Here is a 19,454-nt window from a genome sequence, read left to right as displayed (position 1 = left end):
ATGAGAGGGTGCTAGCAGCACATTGGCACTAATTCTACCCCCATCTCCGCATACATCTCCTGAATTCTTCCAGTGACAATCAAATTTGATTTTAATTACATATTTTCACACACTTCGACACAACCTTTGGCTATGTTGGGGAAAGCCTGCTGATCTGGGGCACTGAGAGGAGAATACACGGATGTGAAGAGTGGTCTAATAAAAATGTACCAGGTGAATTTTTCACTGTCACTCTATCCAGTCAAATCTAATAGTTAAATAGAGAAGAAGGCAACAGCACTGAATTGTTAATTTGTTTTTAGTGATGTAGTGCTACCATTACATCTGCAGCAGCTGTTGAAATCGTTTCTTCATGAACCCTCCAGGGCCGCGCTGCTTGGAAATCTCCCTTCCAAACTCTACAGCGGTGGGTGAAAAACTTAATAAGTGGAACAAATTTACTCTCCAGACCTAGCATGGCACCAAAGCTCTCTGTCACAGGCCCACATACACTGACACACAAACACATACACTGTTTATCCTGTTGAATCATGCTGCTGTCAGTGAAACAGATGATAGCCGTAAAATTCAAAGATGATGCTTTGAGCTTAATTCCCCTTTCAGTTAGATTTCATTAGTGCCATGTAACACCTTCTGCAAGATAATTTGTCTCATACACAACAATCAAAAACCTGTGGAATAACGTCTGAAATTAAAGGGGGAGGTTGGATGAGAAAGCAGGAATCAGTTTGTCAGAAGTACCCACACTGGAATAGTGACTTTCTCTACATTTAGGTGGTTTAAGGTGTGGTTCCAGAACTTGGAACAAGAGCTTAGCCTCTAGGGCAGAAGCCAGGATAGACAACATCCAAACCAAGTTTTCCTGTTTTGTCTGTGGATGATCCAGATATTAATCCAGATACAGTATTGTGCGGAAGTCTTGGTAAATGGTAAATGGACTGATTCTTATATAGCGCTTTTCTACTCTCACGGAGTACTCAAAGCGCTCTATACAACATGCCTCATTCACCCAATCACACCCATTCTCACAAGCACTTTATCTACACTTAGTGCTTTCTAACGACATTCTTACACATTCATACTCCGATGGATGCATCGGAGAGGAAGTTGGGGTTAGTATCTTGCCCAAGGATACTTGACATGCAGACTGGAGCAGCCAAGGATTGAATCACCGACCTTCTGATCAGTAGGTGACCTGCTCTACCTCCTGAGCTACAGCCAAGTCTTAAACTGCCATTCATGCCTTTCTATTTTTTTCCAAGGACCAAGACTTTCCTACAATTTATTTAAAATGGTCTGTCTGAAAGTATTTAAAAGTTTTTCTTTGGCTGGTTTTTCACTCATTTTCATTTCAGTCCTTGTGTCTGACCAATTTAGGATCAGGTGCAATGACTGGACAAATACATGTATCTGATTCTAGTACAGCAGACCTGTAGGGTCAGGTACAGGTACAAATATTTTTTAGGCACACCTAAAAAAATATCTAAGAAAAAAAAGGGGCCAAATCCAACAACAGCTGCCTTGAGGCTCATATTGTAAGGTAAAGAGGAAAAACCAAACAATCAAATGACCCCCTTTGAGCAAGCACTTGGTGACAGTGGGAAGGAAAAACTCCGTCCAGCAGAAAGAGGGTTAGGGAGGGAGAGCTATCTGCTGTGATCGACTGGGGGTGAGGGGAGAAATACAGGGCAAAAATCACACTGTAAAGCCTTGTTGGTGTGATACAGTACTATGGGGTCTTTAGCACAAAATAGGGCTCGATTATTCAAGACCTTGTATGTGATGAGAAGGATTTTAAATTTGATTCTGAAATTAACAGGAGCTAATGAAGAGAGGCCAATACGGGTGAAATTTGCTCTTTCCTTCTAGTCCTTGTCAGTACTCTCACTGCAGGATTTTGGATTAACTGAAGGCTTTTCAGGGAGTTTTTAGCACAGCCCTATATAAAAGAATTACAATAGTGCTGTCTACAAGTAATGTATTAACAAGTTTCACAGCATCACTCTGAGACAAGATGTTTTTACATTTAGAGACATTGTGCAAATGCAACAAAACAGTCCTACATATTTGTTTAGTATGCACACTGAAGGATATCGGTCTAATAAAATGTTATGGTCAACAGTATCGAACGCTGCACTGTCTCGCAGGACAAGCACAGAGATGAGTCCACTGTCAGAGACCATAGGAATCAATCACTTGTAACCTTCTGTGTTTCTGTGCTGTGATGAACTCTGAAACCTGACTGAAACTCTTCAAACAAACCATTCCTCTGCAGCTAATGAGTTAGCTGTTTCACAAATGCACTTCCAAGGGTCTTTGAGATAAAAGGTTGGAGATTGATCTGTAATTACCTAAGATAGCAGCGTAAAGTGATGGCTTTTAAAAGTAAATGCTTCATTACTGCCAGCTTGAAGGCCTGTGGTATGTGGCCCAGAGATAGATTTAACATATTTAAGAAATTAGGTCTAATAGACACATTAATGGTGTATATTAGACCCAGTTCAGCAATGCAAGAAAGACTGGATGCAGGCACTGGGAGAGGCATCTGGCACTTCATTTATTTATCTACTGTTCACTGAAGCCTCATCAGAAATGGCCTCAGTGAAAGAGAGGCTGAAAAGAAAACATTCTTAAGGAAGAGAAAGAGAAAGAAAAGGTTGAAGTGTGCCAAATTTTACCTGAACTGAACTGAAAATCAGTGGCAACAGGTCTGATGGAGTCATGAATCCAGATTTGAAATTTCTGGTTTCAATCTTCATCTATATGTGGAAAGTAGGTCAGGAGAAAGGTACAACAGTGGGTGTCTACAACCGAGAAACACGCAGAGGGTAGTGTTTGCCAGTGGTGTTGGGGATCTTGTCAAAATTGATCATCGGGTTCAGAAAACTGCTTTCAGATTTGCACCCGGTTGACAATAGCTTCAGTTTTCAGCATGTCAGCGATCCCAAACACACTGCCAATGCAGTAAAAGCATACCTGTATAAGAAAACACACAATTGCAGACCTCAGCATTATTGAGGGGATCAGTGTGGGATTTTCTTGAGAGAAAATGGAACAAAAGGCAGCCAACAAGAGCTTTGAATGTCCTTTAGGAAGCCTAGAGAACTATGCTTGAAGACTACTTAATGAAATTACAAGAAAACTTTCCTTAGATAGTTCAGGCTGTTCTGAAGGATAAAAAGTTGTCATACCAGATATTGACCTTTAATCTTGGTAGAATTGTACAAACTCAGATTTTTCCTTATATGTTGTATTTCAGATATTTCAGTAAATCACTATCATTTTCCAGCAAACATATAAAGATATGAGCACGGCTCAAGACAAGTACTGTGTTTAAAAATCAAATCACAGTTAATGATGATTAATTGTGATAGTCTTTTCTTCTCCATTTTGACTGTTTACCAGCAACCTGTGGCTTGGCTGGTCAATAAAACCCAGGTGATAAGTAGACTACAGGGAAAAATATTGTCCCCGGCCTAAAGTTTATATTCATATACAGATGTGTGTTTATAGAGATTATCTAACACTAATACTGTTATGTTGGTAGCCACTAAAGACTTAACACAGCACATATGCAGCGCAACCCACTGGGATCTGCAAAGAGACACTGATGTGCACAACTGGGGAAGTCTCCCATGGAGCGCCACCTCACAGAAACCAAATGAAAGAAAAAAAACATAAAGATGTAAAGTTTTATTGATGTCTTCATACAGCTGAGTGCAGATAGAAATGATGAGAAGCCACGAGTTTTTGTCATTAACTCTGTGGCGAACTGTTCTGTAGGCATGTGAAAAAAGAGCCTCAATGAATATTAAAATAAACAAACAAACAAAAAACTAGTGTATCCATCATTTATGTAAATGCAAGTGGGATTCTTTAATTTAACTGCAAATTTTTACTTTACATTTCAGAACATCAAGATGTGCAGTGTTACAGCAGCAATGCAATGAAAATAGATACAGAAATATAGAATATGCAAAACAAAAAAACAAACATAACACATACATATATATATATATTTCTTTGATGGTATTTTTTGTTTGTTTGTTTTTTTGAAGGCCTCATATTGTTCTCTTATAAAAACAGGGGCTCCCTGGTGCGCCTCCACCAGCGCAGCGGCGACGGCATCAGAACACACAGGGTCGAGAAGAGAATGAAGAAGGCTCACAGTGTCCTACATTGTAGCAGCTCCCATAATCCGCATGGGCAGATTTTTTCATTTCCACCTGGAAGCCTGCCAATCCAGAGGATTTCTCCGCTGCTGACAACATTTCATTGCCCAGATGAGAGGACATATCCTAGTCCTACAAATAATATGGCTACCAACTGGACAAGCACCCACGTCTCCATTAAAATTAATGCAACCAAAAATGTTACAGTAAAAAAAAGGAGCTTTTTTAATCTCCCTCAAAGATTAAAGTAAGGTTTCCTAATTTAGAAACATCAGTGAAGAATAGAGCATGACCTTTGCAGGGTTACACTCCTCTCTGACATCATCACTAATGCAGCGCAATGATATTTTAATAAAACATGCTTCGACTGTTTCAAGCGCGTGTTCACTTATTCCATCACATCATTAAGTTGCTGCTTAATTTATCACGTCTCGGGAACTTGTTCTCGCTCTTTTAATGGGTGCAAAAGGACATTCAACCGCACCGCAGAAAAGTGCACAACCAAAAACCTCTGCTGCACGCACTTAAAGAGGACTTTAAAACATTGAAAGCAAACACATTTTTTGCATTTTCGTGTGTCCCTTGTCGTCTGTGCTGCTGAGCTGCGCCTTAAAAGCTGACCAAAATTTCACAAGAAAAAGCACATATGGTTTTCGCAAAAGGCCATTTTCACAATTAAAAAAACAAACAATTTCTCCATCTGTTTTTCTTAACATAATGTGCTGCTAATGGACAAAAATCATGAGCAGAAAGCAAGAAAAATACACTTTGCTGAAATCCAATTTCTTGATTTTACATTAAAACACTGTTAACAAAGACACCGAAAAGAAGAACAATCACAAAATGATCACACGTCTTTATGTTTATGCTATTAAGCGTGGACCATCGCTCTCTGCCACATTCTGTGCTGTCCAGTTACCTACTGCATCCTACTTTTGTCAGCTGTGTGTAGAAGCTTTTTAATGGCTTTTACGCTAGTATCTACTCAGTCAGGAAAAGTCCACAAGGAGACTAAAAGAAAGCCTAGAGGTGATAACAAAGTTTATATCATTTGTTGCCTCTCTTATATCTGTTTCCTTAGAGGAATCAAATCAAGATGAAACAAATGTCCACCACAACAACAAGAAGTAACAATAATTAAGCTGCAAAAAGCGTAAAAGGTTTTATTAACCAAGCAGTAACAAGATCCATCAGTTTCTTATATATATATATTTTTAATATAACATATCCATCGATTTAGACTTTTTTTCTGGCTTAGTGTGAGGCAATTAATACCAAACTCCACCTGACAGCAACATTCATAATGCCCACAGAGTGCTGCTCTCATTTGACTTCCCCTTTACATCTCAATATTTTATCAGCTGTGAACCACTTGGCTTAGAGAAACACCAGTGGACCGGGGCTGCTCACCAGCACACTCAATCATTAACACACATAATTACTACCCAGATGAGGAATTAAGGATTGTCCTTGAAGGTCAAACCCAGCCTGTGCCCTCACTGAGCACTGTGCTGGCATCCGCAGCTCGGTTGATTCGCCAGTCCTGGGCAGCTGTCTGACATTGCTATTAACCTGAGCAAAGCTAACCCATCCATAAAGCTGTTTGGGATATGGCAGCTGCTCAAGGGGCAGTGAGGTATTAAGCATAGATTTACAAGAATGAAAATGTCCCCCATCCCTCATAATCTCCAGTCCTTCTACACGCAAGACAAGCCTCACGCACATGAACACACACACACTGACTTATGCAATGTTGTCAGAAAGCGGCATCAACTTGTTTAGACACACCCCGCAACACTGTGTGTGTAAACAGAAAGCATGCACTGCCACTTGTGAGCTGCTCAGGCTCATGCATAATATTTAGACAGTCTGCCATGTTGGAATACCTCAAAAATAATCAACAGCGAGGGTTGTTCTCACCCACTTTGAACTCGTGAGCGTCCACCCCATTTCACCTCACTCCTTGGCTTCTCTGTTTCATTGCTTTTCAAACTGCAAGGAAGCTCACAGTGTGTTCTGCACTGCCATGTTACTTAGGAATGGTTTTCCACAGCACATCAAAGCCTGTTTGGAGCTCACATCGACTATGAATACAGTGCAGCATTGTCATTATAAGGAATGCAACCAAGAAGAGCTGTTTTCAAAGAGGAGTCGAATAAAAGTTGATCTACTGAGGAGAAAACACGAAATGACAGCAGCTCATATCATTACAGCAGACCGATGCAACGGCACATCTTCTTCAGATAAGCAAACGATTTTGAAATCCCCTCTAACGTCTTAAGGGTTCGAATTGAACGGACACATGAACTTGTGTTTCCAATAAACACAGAGTCTTTGAGATTATGCAGACCACATAAATATGTAAAAATGTTGGGCTGGTGCTCTTGCCTTTGGGATTTGAAAGAAACACCAGTCAGAATATTTAGCTTCCAGAGCCCAGCGGCCACACTGGTTTTCTTGCATCGGATCCTTTTAGGAATCAAAAGCACGGTCTTCACAGATTTCCAGAGCAGCCTTGGTCGCACCTCCAAACACTTCCACATTAGCATCAATCCAAGGAACCACGTTTCCGGGCATGTAAGCTGAACAGTTGGCCAGGCCCATGATGTCCACGGGCCGCAGTACTCTGTCCCACATGTTGAACTGGCTCAGCTCGCCCACAAAAGCCTGGGTGGCATCAAAACGACCTCCCACAATGTCCTTCATAGAGAAAGAGAACAGAGCTGAGTTTCTAAAGGAAATGTAAACAGACTTTAATTAAAATTAATAAATTCTGTTTGATTTTAATCAAAATGCAAAACAAAAGCAAAAAAAACCTAGACCCCACTGCAAATTCTTTTTAGTGTACTGCCACTTTAAAATATCCAAATGCTGTGCAATCTGCAATACTGTGCAATCTGCAGCAATCTCACCTTAAATGTATGAGTGAGGAAAAAAATCACCTCCTCCTTAAGCTCCAAAGTAATGCACTATGAGTTAATAGTTCTCTGAGGAGATTTTACATCACTGTATATTCCTATTTATACACATAGCGCTGTCATGGAGCTAACCAGCGTAATAACTTGCTAACACAGCTCCCAGGGGTAAAATGTTGCCTTTTGGAAGTGGATGAGTGAGGTAATACTGAAAGGGCCACAATAGCGTGAGAAGAGCCTCTCTTCCTCCTCTTCCCTGCTCCCTGCTCAGAGCCTCTGGCGCTGAGCTTGGGGGAGAATACCCCCAGGGATGTTATTGACACAAGGAAAAATACACATGCACACACAGACACACATATACATGCACATACACCTGTTCTTTACCATCAAAGCTTCTCTATTGCTCTCACCTGCTCCTGGCCCAGGATGATCACCCCTCCAGGTTTAATTGGGTGCCAGGGGGCCAGGTTGTCCCCAGTGCCTAAACGCTCGCCATCCTGGTAAGCCTCCCAGAAACCATCTCTAGTTGTCCAGGTGATGCAAATGTGGTGCCAGCGCCCGTCACTCACTGACAGAGGGAGTTGGGCCACCTGATTGAGAATGAAGTGCGAGGTGTGAATGGCGTGAGCACAGTGAGGAAGGCTGAAGAACGAGGAGCAATGATAGGCAGATACAGTATAAGGGTGCAAGAGAAGTCGAGAGAGGTACAAGTGTAATTGTGGCATGCTAGAAACAAGGACACCAATTAGAAGGGCCGGGGCTTCAAAGAGACAACCCTCTGCAAAGAAATCCCCACATGAGCCTTGCGACATATAAAATTTAGATTACCCAGGTGACATCAAGGGATAGAGCATCCTTCAAAGCAGTCAGATAGCTAACAGCAAAACAGTGTCCTCTTATGCTTTGTTCACAGATCAAAGAAAAACAACCGCTTATTTTACCAGCCAATGACATCATAGTCCTCTGAGGATACAGTGCGGCACATAGGATTATCAGTGTGTACTGTAACTCATTAGCTTTTTTTTATATAACCCTACAGAGCTGCTTTATCCTAATACCTAGTTGCAGATGTAGCTCCAGATGCAAATAAACCCGAAAAGATGGGCAGTCACTCAAAATAAAATTCGACTCACTTGCAATTACAGAAGCAATTGACCCTGTTAAGGACACCAGGCGTTACACTTCACCACAGGGAACACTGGGAAGGTTGTTATAAAGTCTCTCTGATTTGGAGCATTCTGGGCCACATGGACTGTTTAAAGATTCAGGTTGTAAAATTGAAAAAAACAAACCAAAAAAACAACAACATTCGTCAATTATTCTGCAGCAATGGATTTATGCCAGCTGTGATTCTTTGTAGACACAGAGTTTCGAATTAAAGCACTATATCCAAAGGGCATACTCTTGAGAATGACTGACTCATTTTTTAATGCTACAAATGACACACTCACACCGTAAAACATACAATTTTGCAGTTATTACATAGTTGAAATGCATATTCTCCTCTCGGCTTTTTAACAAAAAAATAATAATATTTTGACTCGCTATAGCAGGAAAAGCATGCATGTTTCTCTTTTGTTCCATTTCTCTATAAGACAAAACAAGGAAAATGGAGCCTGGAAGGGGACACCTAAAATGAAAACCATTGTTGGTATCTAAATCTATGCTTTTCCCTCTATGAGATGTCAAAATGGCCCGTGATGTGTTTTACTTAATGTTCAGAGGACTTTCTGTTCCTCATCTCCAGCAGGGTGTTGATGAGGTTCTGCAGGTAAGTGTGAAATGTTTTTAGAAGGTGCCGCAAGAAAGAGCGAAGTCATTAAAGTGTCCGTATTCTACAGCAGTGATTACAGTGATGTTTGTCTTTGCAGACAACTCAACAAAAACACACCAACTGCATGAATTTTGAATGATATTTGGAAAAATGTGGACCCATCACACATTTGTACACTTGCCAACAAAACAGTGTTACTATTGCACAAGGCCAGCTGAATCCATTACTGATTAAACTCCTGGTAGTCCCATTTGAATGAAAAATTGAGATGCCACCAGCATCTTTTGAACATTGGAGGGGAGAAAAAACATGACAAAAAAAATCAACTTTTTTTTCCCTTTTTCTGAGACAAAATATACTATGATGAAGATGCTGCTTTATAACAACAAAGACGCTCTCTCCCCCATAACCAAGTACAAATACATAATACAGACAACGCTGCACTTTTTAATACTGTCGAGGCAGCTTTCTGCTTTCTTCTCAGTATGCTGCCAAATGAACAGCATAAACAATGTGCCCCAGAGGGCCCTGTTATCGCTGCGAACAAGTTTAGCACATGGATGTGCTGCTGCACATACGGTTATCATATTCACCAGCCTCTCCTCGCTCTCTTCTGCTCTCATGCTTTCTGTCTCACTCCCTAACTTCCTTTTTTTTCTTTTTTTTCTGGCACCTTCTCATTTTTCCCCCTCTCTTTACCAACTCTTTCTTACACTGCTCTATCACCTCCAGAGCTTGTTTAATTTCCACCCTCTTTTCCCTCTTTTTCTCAGTCATACTCTCATCATTTTCTCCCACCATCTTTCTATTATCTGCCTGACTTGAACACATGTATAATGCATAGTGAAGGAAAAACTGTGGGTAGACCTGTCTGTGCCAGTAACACCACTATGATTGTTTCCAACGCAGGAAAATGTTATCATAAAATTCCCCAATTTCAACAATAAGCTGTGATATCATAAGACAAAGAAGCGTTAAGTACTACATTGGATAATGTGTGTTCTTAGCTTTACACTAAGAACTTATTTCCCATGAAGCTTTGCTCCCAAGTTTCCATGTGATGTGAAGCTTGATCCCATCACAAAGAAAGCAACATTTAGCCTCAAAATTTTGTCTTTCATCAATAAAACAATTATAGGTCTTCTGCTTTATGACAAAATTGCATTAAATATTGATAAAAGTTTATTTATTTTTTAACATTTTCTTATATTTTGGGTTAATTGCGATCACACTGTTTAACTACAATATAACCTCCAAAGAAAGCAAAGAGGACAATGAAGCAGATGAGCACATGTGGCAACACAACTCCTCTAATGAATTACTGTTATTCGCGGGTGTGAGCGAAATGTGGGTCGATGGTATTAAATGTTTATAAGGAGCAAAATTAAATATTCAGAGCTAATGGTCAGCGAATCGCTTCTCGGCTGTATCGTTATTGTGCACACATGTACGTACAGAAGCTATGTGCTTGTTTTGGATCCCAAAGCCGGCTCATTCTTATTCATTCTTTGCATTTAATTAGTGTCTTTGCTGATCCACATTTACGCCCATCATTAGAGCCAGCTGTGTTGCCAGGAAAATACTAAAGGATTTAGAGCATCTGTCTTCAGAAAATCAGGTCAGTGTGAAGGATTTACTCTGCAGCATGAGCAAATGGTGAAATTTAAGTTTATCATAATAGACTTACCTTGTCATTGACTAGTAGCTCAATGGGATTGTTTCCCCATTCGATGAGGACTATCTCATTGGCCTGGCCTGGAACGCCATATGAAAATGGAGTTCCTATTCCCGGACTAGCGCTGGACTTGAGCCACATGCAGACAGTGAAGGCGTACATCTCTGGGAGGCTCTTCTTGATGCGTCCATACAGGTAGTTTGTACGGAGAGGAAGGGACACCTTGAAATCCTCAGGTGACTTGAAGGCATTATTATCTGTTGACAGATGAGGAACACTTAATGTAATATATTCAAAGTTATTTTTAGTGTGTCACGACTTGATAGTTCTGAGGATGACGACAGAAAAAAGAAGATAAGAAAGGGTGAGTCACTGTCACACACATCACTGCTACTGTCTTGGTAGTCCAAAGATGAAATGCAGAGCTTTAAAGATCCATTTTCCACATTTTGCTTTTTGCCAATTAAGAGCAATTTCAAAAATATGTAGAACAATTGGCAAGATGGGTTATTGCAGCTCACCTTTGTGCTGTTATTCTTTTATCTTAACCTTTGCTGTGGAGAAGACTGATGAAGTCATAAGAAATGAAAAATGTATTTGCAGTGAAGTGGACTGATTTTGAAAAACAATTACAACTTTCCACTCAGTCCCACTGCATTTCTGTCTTTTTTATGTTTCTTGCTCTTCACTTTTCCCTTTCCTGTTCAAGCTAACTTTTTAACCAGTCAATATTTGACCTAGGCATACTGCCAGTGCATGCTGCTGCATATCCATAGCCTCTGTGTTTTCATGATCCTTCACCCTGAAATCCTGAAACATCTTAGATAGACACAAATTTGGGACCATAATTCTAGCCTAAAACAGGGAAGAGGTTTCATAGACAGTCACTACAAGATACATACAAGATATTTAATATGAGGTACAGCCTCCTCTGGAGGTGATGCAAACGGTCTCCCATCTGTTCGTGGAATGAACACGTGTCCGGATCTGTTGTTGAGGAATTGCTCTCCATTGCTGGATGTGTGCAGCCTGCAGCTGTGCAGTGGTCGCTCTGTGTGGCTAATGAGCACGTTGGGCCAGCAGGTCCCAGGCATGTTCAGTGAACCATATGAAGACTAAATGATGGCCAAGAAACTGTCTGGATATGTTCTTGATTTAGAAAGATCTGTGCTATTCTGGCAATGTGGGGGCAGGCATTGTCCTGCTGAAACAGCTGCAGGGTGGGGGGCTACCACAAGAATAGCACAAGCACAGGTCTGAGGTTGCACCTCTATCCAGTTAGATTTCCACCAAGGATAATCAGATCAGAGATGGTGCTCTGCAAAGCTGTAGCAACGGCTTGGACATGCATGTCAGCATCCAACATGCCAACAGGCTGGCCTTGTTTGACTTCATTCAGTCACAGCACAGTGGCACTGATGACAGTGTTGTACAAACACTGTTTTTGTCTTCTAACATTTATGGCTTGAGCATCCAATAACTTCAACCAATTATTTTAAAATTACCAATCACAAATGATTAAAACCAACCAACCAACTTAAAACTACTCACAGAAGATATTTGGGCTTTCCAAGAGATTAAAATCATCTGATGAGACTACACCAGCAGTTGGTCACCAACTTTTCTTTTTTTTTAGTCTAAAATGTTGGCATTCAAGTGATTAACCATGACGAGTAACAGTGCAAGTTAACAATTAAACACTAGCATTGTAATCTTTATGAGCTGGAACAGCCTGATGTTAGCATGCTAAATTTGCTGAGTAGCATGAGCACTGAGTGATAGATTTGCAGGTGAAAAACTAAAAAAAGAAAAACCTTTATGAGTCCTATTAAATCATATCTATACCAAATTTCACAGTGACAATGACGGCAAAGAAAACCTATATAGCAGCAGAGTGGTGCAGTACAACACTATGTTCCCCCCCTTGCTTGTGTGACTTCTCTCTGAGTACTCCGGCTTCCTCCCGTGATCCAAAGACATGGATGGGGTTAATAACAATTGGCCATAGTTGTGAATGTGAGAGTGAATGGTTGTCTCTCTGTGTTGTCACCATGATAGATTGACAACCTCTCTACTGTGCATCCCATGTTTCACCCTGTGACCGCATCCCTATGGCCTTCAAATTTCAAGTTTTCTTTTTTCATATTCAGGTAACAATGGCACACGGGCTTCATTTGGACAAGAAGTTTCCAAAGAGAGACAGAGAGAGAAAGAGAGAATAAATCTAATGGCCAGCTCTCTTGTAGTGGTCGGGATATTTTCAGATTTGAGTAAAACACGAATTTAGTGGATTGAGAGTGCCTAACAAGCAAAAGATCCCTGGGAAAACACACAAGACTGCCAAATAAAACATGTGGAGTGACCGTTTGTGAATAAAGGAGCAGCTGAAAGTAGCATCTTCTTCTAGTGAAACACAAAGTTAAAAAATAATGTTGACGCAAAAAGAAAAGCCAGGAGAAATCAGGAACTATCACCTGGGGACCGCAAATGTCTAGCATCTTGTTCTATTGATTACTGAGATGCCCGAGTCTGGACCAAAATGCTGAATTGACCATGAACCGGCAGACAGACAGGGGAACTGGCTGACACACTGCTAACCTTGGAGTCATGAATTGCTCCAGGCTTGTTTACCAGGTGTTTCCCACTCTGAGGAACACATTGCCGGCAGATAGTTCAAGAATTTAACAAAAAAGTTTCACCGTATAAAACTGTGAATAACTTAAGGATTTCATCATCTACAGTAGACATAATTATTAAAAGATTCAGAGACTCTAGAGCTTCCTCTGCACTTTGAGACCCTTATAAGGCACAGCACGGCAAAAACACGCTTTCCTGTGTTCTGTGGGTTGACTGATCAAAATTAGAAGCTCCCTTTTCTCCAAGTATTATTATCAGCTGTTGACAGCTGCTGAACAGCTTTAAAGAAGATGTGAGGTGGCATTAAAAGTGCTTCTGTGCCAAATTTGTAAACACCGGCATCACATGGAAAGATTAGCATTTTCTTTTTTAGAAAAAAAAAAATCCAATTTCAATTTTGTCAGTTTAAAAATTTCATTTAAAAAAAATCTTTGTACCGTCATAAGTTACATCAATACAGGTTTTACAATATTTTCAATTTGTTTCCATTGAAATTTGTATGAAATTTCAACTTTTTAAATTGTAAATGCACAAATTTTCATCCTCCAATGTTATTATGTTAGTGCTCCAATTCGCTTAATTCATTTCTGCTCAAAGTCAAAGCTTGGAGTTAATTATTTAGCTGTTGGTCAGCTACATAAAGGAAAGGATAGTTGTGAAAATCACACATAATATGATTTTGTGGTTGATTTGCAGGAAAGTAACACATTTCAGTTTTCAAAGTGGTGGAATCAGAGTTTTACCTGTGCTGAGCACAATACTCTGGCCTTATACACCGCTAAAAACCACAACTCCTCTGGTTATATTGCGCAACTTTAGCACTAAAATAAGGCTTTACAATGCAGACCATTTTAGAATTAAATTGGTTTGACTGCTGAACCGGTCAAATCAATTTAACCTGCAGAATTAGAATGTGAAATGTAAAATCTAAAAATGTGCACTGAGCTTTAAGTCAATACTGTTCTATAAACTTGCATATTTTACTGTAATGCACAGGGCAGATGATACCAAGCTGTTGGAGAGCTATCACCAGTGTAAAAATCTTCACAAATCCGACTGACACAACAACACCACACCACAGCATTGAAAATCGCTGTGGAATTGAATTGACATCTCTCTGGCACAGATTTGATATAAATTGAACTAAATAAGTCTCACAATGTAGCATTTGTTGAAGGGCTGTTGTACTGACTTGCAATATCATACATGCGGTTGTGTTATTCGGTCCACTGCCCATCTGAGCAATTAGCAATTACCCAAATCTATAGCTTGTATCAGACCCCTGACTCTATCAGCTAAACCTTAGGGGGGTACATGGGGAAAACAGGAAATAGGTGAGTGGCGGGATCATCTTCTAAAACAGTTTTCCTTCCAGCAGACATATTTTGTGGTATTTTAACATGTACCATCAAAGTGATACCCTGGAGTGTGGACATCTCTTGAACATTTCTTAAACTCATTAAGCATTCAACGTTGCTTTCCAAGCCTTATTTTCAAGACCAGGAACTTCTCTGAGAATGGCTCTGAGAAAAGGATCACTTTTACTTGCATCATCAGAAAAGTGCACAGGGATTGACTAATGAGTTCTAAATCCAGCAGACAACAAAAAAGGGGAAAAGGAAAAAAAAGTTTGGCATTAAATTTTGCCATGAAATTTCCCAGCACCCATTGTATCACTTACTTTTTTCAAGCTCTGTGATCCTCTCCAAGAGGGAATTGAGCGCACTCTCGGTGCGTTGGCGGTGGGCTGCTGTTTCATTGTAGAGCTGGCTCTTCTCCTCCTCCAGCTCAGCCACCTTCCGGAGGAGCTGGGTCTCCAGCGCCCCCAAACGTTGCCGCAGCAGCTCCCTGAGCTCTGGTGGCAAGGGAGTCAGGGCCGAGACACCAGCGGTTGACACATTTGTGATGGGGAGACGCAAACTCTGCTGCTGGGAGATAGATAGATAGATAGATAGATAGATAGATAGATAGATAGATAGATAGATAGATAGATAGATAGATAGATAGATAGATAGATAGATAGATAGATAGATAGATAGACATTTATATAAATACCCAGATTTGCAGTGGATGACTGAAGTTATCTATATATTGATATCTGATATTCTATTGTTTTTGATACATTAATATCAACATGAAGACACTGATTGGTGACCTGCCATATATCTGTGGATGTGTTGGGTATTCGGTAGATTGCACAATGTTTGTCTCCAGGTTGTTTTTGGACATAAGGAAACAGCTCTACAGCCTCATGTTTATAGGGGGTGCATGGTTTGATTGCAAAATGGCCCTCAGACATTTGTTTAGTTTCCTTTGTGGCCTGGTTCGCCATGGAATTCAGAAACCTTGTGGATTAATTTTTTCTGACACAATGACACCATCCCAGAGCCTCGGTTGAAGAGGTTATTTGGTAATCTGAGACTGAAATCAGAAGCAAACAGTCACATGGTCCTGACTGCAACTGTTGATGTGTGTAGATGGCTTTGATATGAGATGCACATCCTACTCTAGACAGCCATATTGCTATCAGCAACACTGGTTTTGCAATAATCAGGATGTTAAGCAGGTCCAGATCAATAGATATGTGATTAAAATGCAATGTAATATGTATCCTTATGACTGCAATGCATCCTTCATCCAATCGGGGTATTGAAGCTTCCAATCAAGTGAAGAGGGAGAGGAGGGAATGGAGTAGAGAGATGGATGGATCAGCAATGCAGTATACTGAATATAAAAATAGCCTTGAATTTAAAAACAGTATTATAACTGCTTATGGCATCAGGGCTGTCAGCTGGTGAAAAACACAGTGCGCAGTGACATGACATAAGCGACAAAGCCAGGGCTTATGTTAGCGTCTACTGCATGTAAAAAAAAACAAACGAAAAAAGCCCCCACTTCACTATAGTTGACCTCACTAAATGTGATCTTTGAGCCTTGTAGAATTAAATGGGACTGAGCAGAGGGCTGGTGATGGTGCAGAACTCTCAGGCAAACAAGACAAACCATTAAGCATTTGATTTGATTTGAAAATGTAATGCTCTGATGCAGGTAAAATCTGGGGAAATCAAAATCATCAGCTGCCATGAATAATTAGCCACACGACCGCAAATAAAAGCGTATGTGGAACACATACACGCGGCACTCATAAATTATTCAAGGTTGCTTTGCAAATTCCTGCACCACATGTATGATTACACCTTTGACAAGATTTTTTTTTTTTTGTTACTCATCTCTTATTGATGGCTCTTATGCAGTGGGTTTCGCCATCAGAGATATCTTTTAATGATTAAAGGGGTATTGATGTGACATGCCCATTACGTGACCCTTTGATCTCCCGATTCCCCCGAGAGGTCTCCTGCGGCGGGGAATATTATCAGACACGCAATGCTCTATAGTAATACAAGATAGTAGAGGGGGGCAGGGGAGGGGGGGGGGGCTGGAAACGGTGCAATGGTGCATCTTATGTTCACGGGGGGTGAGAGGGAAATAAGACAAAAGTGCTTTTCTTATATGTACACGGCATGTTTCCACCTTACCTCCAAGTTCTCGAGCCGACCTTTAAGACTCTGCATGGTCTTGCCCAGTTGATCTATAGTTTCACTGGGGTCCCGGGGCAAGTCTCCCATGGTGTTCTTGCCGTACTCCTTCCGTCTGGAGCCCTGACCTCGGGACTTGCCCTGAGACGACTCGTCGGCTGCCGCCTCACAGCGCGCAAGCTTAGAGTTGAGCTCTTTGATGGTTCCCTGCTGGCTCACGATGGTCTCCTTCTGCTGCAGGATGGTCTCCCTAAGCTGGATGATCGTATTCCGAAGCTCGTCCTCCACTGGGCTGCTGCTCTGGACACGGTTCCCCGTAGGACCATACCCGCAGCCGGGCTCTGCGCCCGGAGGAATAGCGTTACATACAAAGCGGCTACCTGTAGCATCCTGGCTTCGCACCGCGCGTCCAGCGACTAGATACAACAGTCCAACTACTAAGGCCAGCATCCTGACAAGATAGACTACACAAATCCCACCGTAAAAAGGGGGAAAATGATCCTAAATTACGCACTTAACGCTTGAAAGTCTTCTGTAAAATAATAACAAACAAAAAAAGCCCAAACTTCCTACAACACAACTCATTCATTCAAATGGCCGCGGACATTTTTCTGGACTTTCAAAGTGTAGCAAGAAGAAATAAAGGATGAAAAAAGATCAAACTTCATCTACAGTGTAACCATGGCAAAAAACTAGATCAGAATCCGCAGTGAAAAATCATAACAGCAGACATCCACCAAACTCACGGTCCTCTTAAATAAATAGACACCAGCAAATCTAAATTCTTTCTGCAGATGGTGCAAGAAAAACAGGTTTTGATAACTCCTTTACAGGGAAATGAGTTTCAGTCTATTGAGTTGTTATCATCACAGAGAAAGAAAAAGAGATGGAAAGGGGGAAAAAACAAATCGGGCTGCAGAGAACTCAGTTTTGCTGTCTTGCCTCTCCGGTTGGTTGGATTGTGAGTGAGTGGTGCTGAAAAGACAGCGACGCTGCTCAACCAGATTATTATGGGGAGGTGCGCACTGGCGCATCCGCTCATCAGTGGAGCGCTCAGGTTATTCAGCTTCAGCCTACGTCATCACTGAATCCTAGTGGAGCGGGTCCGCGCTCCAAGTGTCTCTCATTGAGTTTTTATGACCTGTTTAGAAGCGCTGAAGCTTAAAGATGTCAAAGATTCTTTTTTTATTGTGTTTCTTTTTATTAAACAAACGCACCGATAGGGAATGCTTCGCCTCTCAACGACCCGTAGAGCCTATTATGGAATACACAGGAAAATGTCCCCACTGGGAATAAACATGTACCACAGACTCAATAATGTGACACCCCCTGACGGATTTAATTTAACAGCTGTCGTGATCTTGCGTCGGCTCTTTCTCTCTCACTCTCTCTCTCTCTCTGACCCACAGTGTCTTAGCGATGAAGTAAGTGGCGTTTTTTCCCCAAGGTGCTCTAACTGTAAGGTCAAACATTAAGATTAAAACACATTTTTCCCTATTCACGCACTGATAATATTGAAAAGGGTTTTCATTTCTTACAAAATAAAATATCCAGTGACAGACTGTTAAAATGGGATAGCTAAAGGTGTATTTGCACCAGAAGTTACAGTGAATAAGCCACTGGTTTGTTATTGAAACTTCATGCTGTTACAGAATATAAAGCATAAAAGGGTGTGCTTCTTTTCAAGTGTTAATCCTCAGTAATTTCTCTCTGCAGGGGGTCTATCTTTGGGTCCAAGCTCCACCAATTTAATGAGGCTACACTCTCTCTGTTAGATAGAAAAAAAAAAAAAAATGATAAACTTAATTTGTGTCATTTGAAGTCAAACTGGGCCAAATATAATTACCAAATTATGTTGCAAACATTTTCTAACATTTGAATCCAGTCCCTGTAGATGTAAATCTCACACTAGCTTCCCATTTTAATGTGGAAACCTGTCTAAACTCCGAGTTAAACTGCAATCACAACATCTTTTCAGGATAAGAGCTCTTCTCACAATACCCCGAAGACAAAGAACAATATTTGTAAAAAAGAAAAAAAAGTCTTTCTATTACCAAACACACAGCGGTGGTATGTTGTAGAGTGTGCAACATGATTTAAAGTCATCTTTTCTATATAAACCTGGAGGCAAACATGTGTAAGTAGAAGATGAGGTCATTAGCCTCACTAGGTTTTCACAGTAGGGAGGGTTTGGCACTCCCTTTAAGGGAGCAGGTGTCTGTCAAGTATCTAGTAAGAATAGTAGAATATGAAAAACTTCAAAGCCAGACACCGACTGAGTTTATATTATAAATCCAGCTCAGCACACCTGATATCACGCACTGAAACTTTTTTCCCCCTTGCCTCATCAACCTTTATTTCTCTTAGATGTTTCCACTCAAATTCTGAAGCAGTGGGACAGCGACAGCTCCTGCCGGATGCTCTCTTAACATGGTGTGCAGGATTACCACGCTGCCCATCACAGCCTTCATCTCCAATCTGTTTGCAGGGCCTAACAGCTAAATGTCAGCAGGCATTAATGCACACACAGCGTACAATGGGAGGGGAACAGCCCGTGGAAGTCACTGCTAAGGGAAGCAGTTTCTAATATGACAGGTCCCCCGAGAGAAGGGACGCACAATCACCATGGCAACTTTATCTTCTAGCTGGCTGCCCTCCAACCCCAACATCCCTTCTCCCCACTCTTTCCACCCCACCTCAGCGAGGAAAGGAGCTGGCAGAGGTGAAGCGGGAGCGCTGAAGACT

General features: G+C 41.1%; 1 protein-coding gene across 2 annotated transcripts; it reads right to left on the bottom strand.

The window, feature by feature from the left end:
* Positions 1-3,837: 3,837 nt before the first annotated feature.
* nptx2a (neuronal pentraxin 2a) lies at positions 3,838-17,733 on the bottom strand. Of its 2 annotated transcripts, none has more exons than XM_084926116.1 (5): positions 16,710-17,733; positions 14,855-15,101; positions 10,549-10,793; positions 7,498-7,677; positions 3,838-6,872 (listed from the first exon to the last, which is right to left on the bottom strand). In XM_084926116.1, exons 1-5 carry the CDS (start codon positions 17,157-17,159, stop codon positions 6,645-6,647), a joined length of 1,350 nt encoding a protein of 449 aa, XP_084782242.1. In that variant the 5' UTR covers positions 17,160-17,733; the 3' UTR covers positions 3,838-6,644. The 2 variants fall into 2 exon arrangements, with proteins under 2 accessions (XP_084782242.1, XP_084782243.1); XM_084926117.1 differs by having other exon boundaries at positions 14,855-15,098.
* Positions 17,734-19,454: the final 1,721 nt, after the last annotated feature.

Source organism: Perissodus microlepis, chromosome 4, assembly GCF_051167445.1.
Source record: "Perissodus microlepis isolate ML-2025 ecotype Zambia chromosome 4, ASM5116744v1, whole genome shotgun sequence".
Classification (NCBI taxonomy): Eukaryota; Metazoa; Chordata; class Actinopteri; order Cichliformes; family Cichlidae; genus Perissodus; species Perissodus microlepis.
The sequence above is the reverse complement of the archived record's forward strand: the minus strand, read 5'-3'. Positions and strand labels throughout refer to the sequence as shown.

Bases quoted from the DNA above. Each gene is read 5' to 3' on its own strand.
- nptx2a (XM_084926116.1), bottom strand. From the start codon at position 17,159: ATGCTGGCCTTAGTAGTTGGACTGTTGTATCTAGTCGCTGGACGCGCG. The intron at 15,102-16,709 runs GTAAGGTGGAAA...TCTATCTCCCAG, and splicing joins GTCGGCTCGAGAACTTGGAG to CAGCAGAGTTTGCGTCTCCC. The intron at 6,873-7,497 runs GTGAGAGCAATA...TTCTCTATGAAG, and splicing joins TCATCCTGGGCCAGGAGCAG to GACATTGTGGGAGGTCGTTT.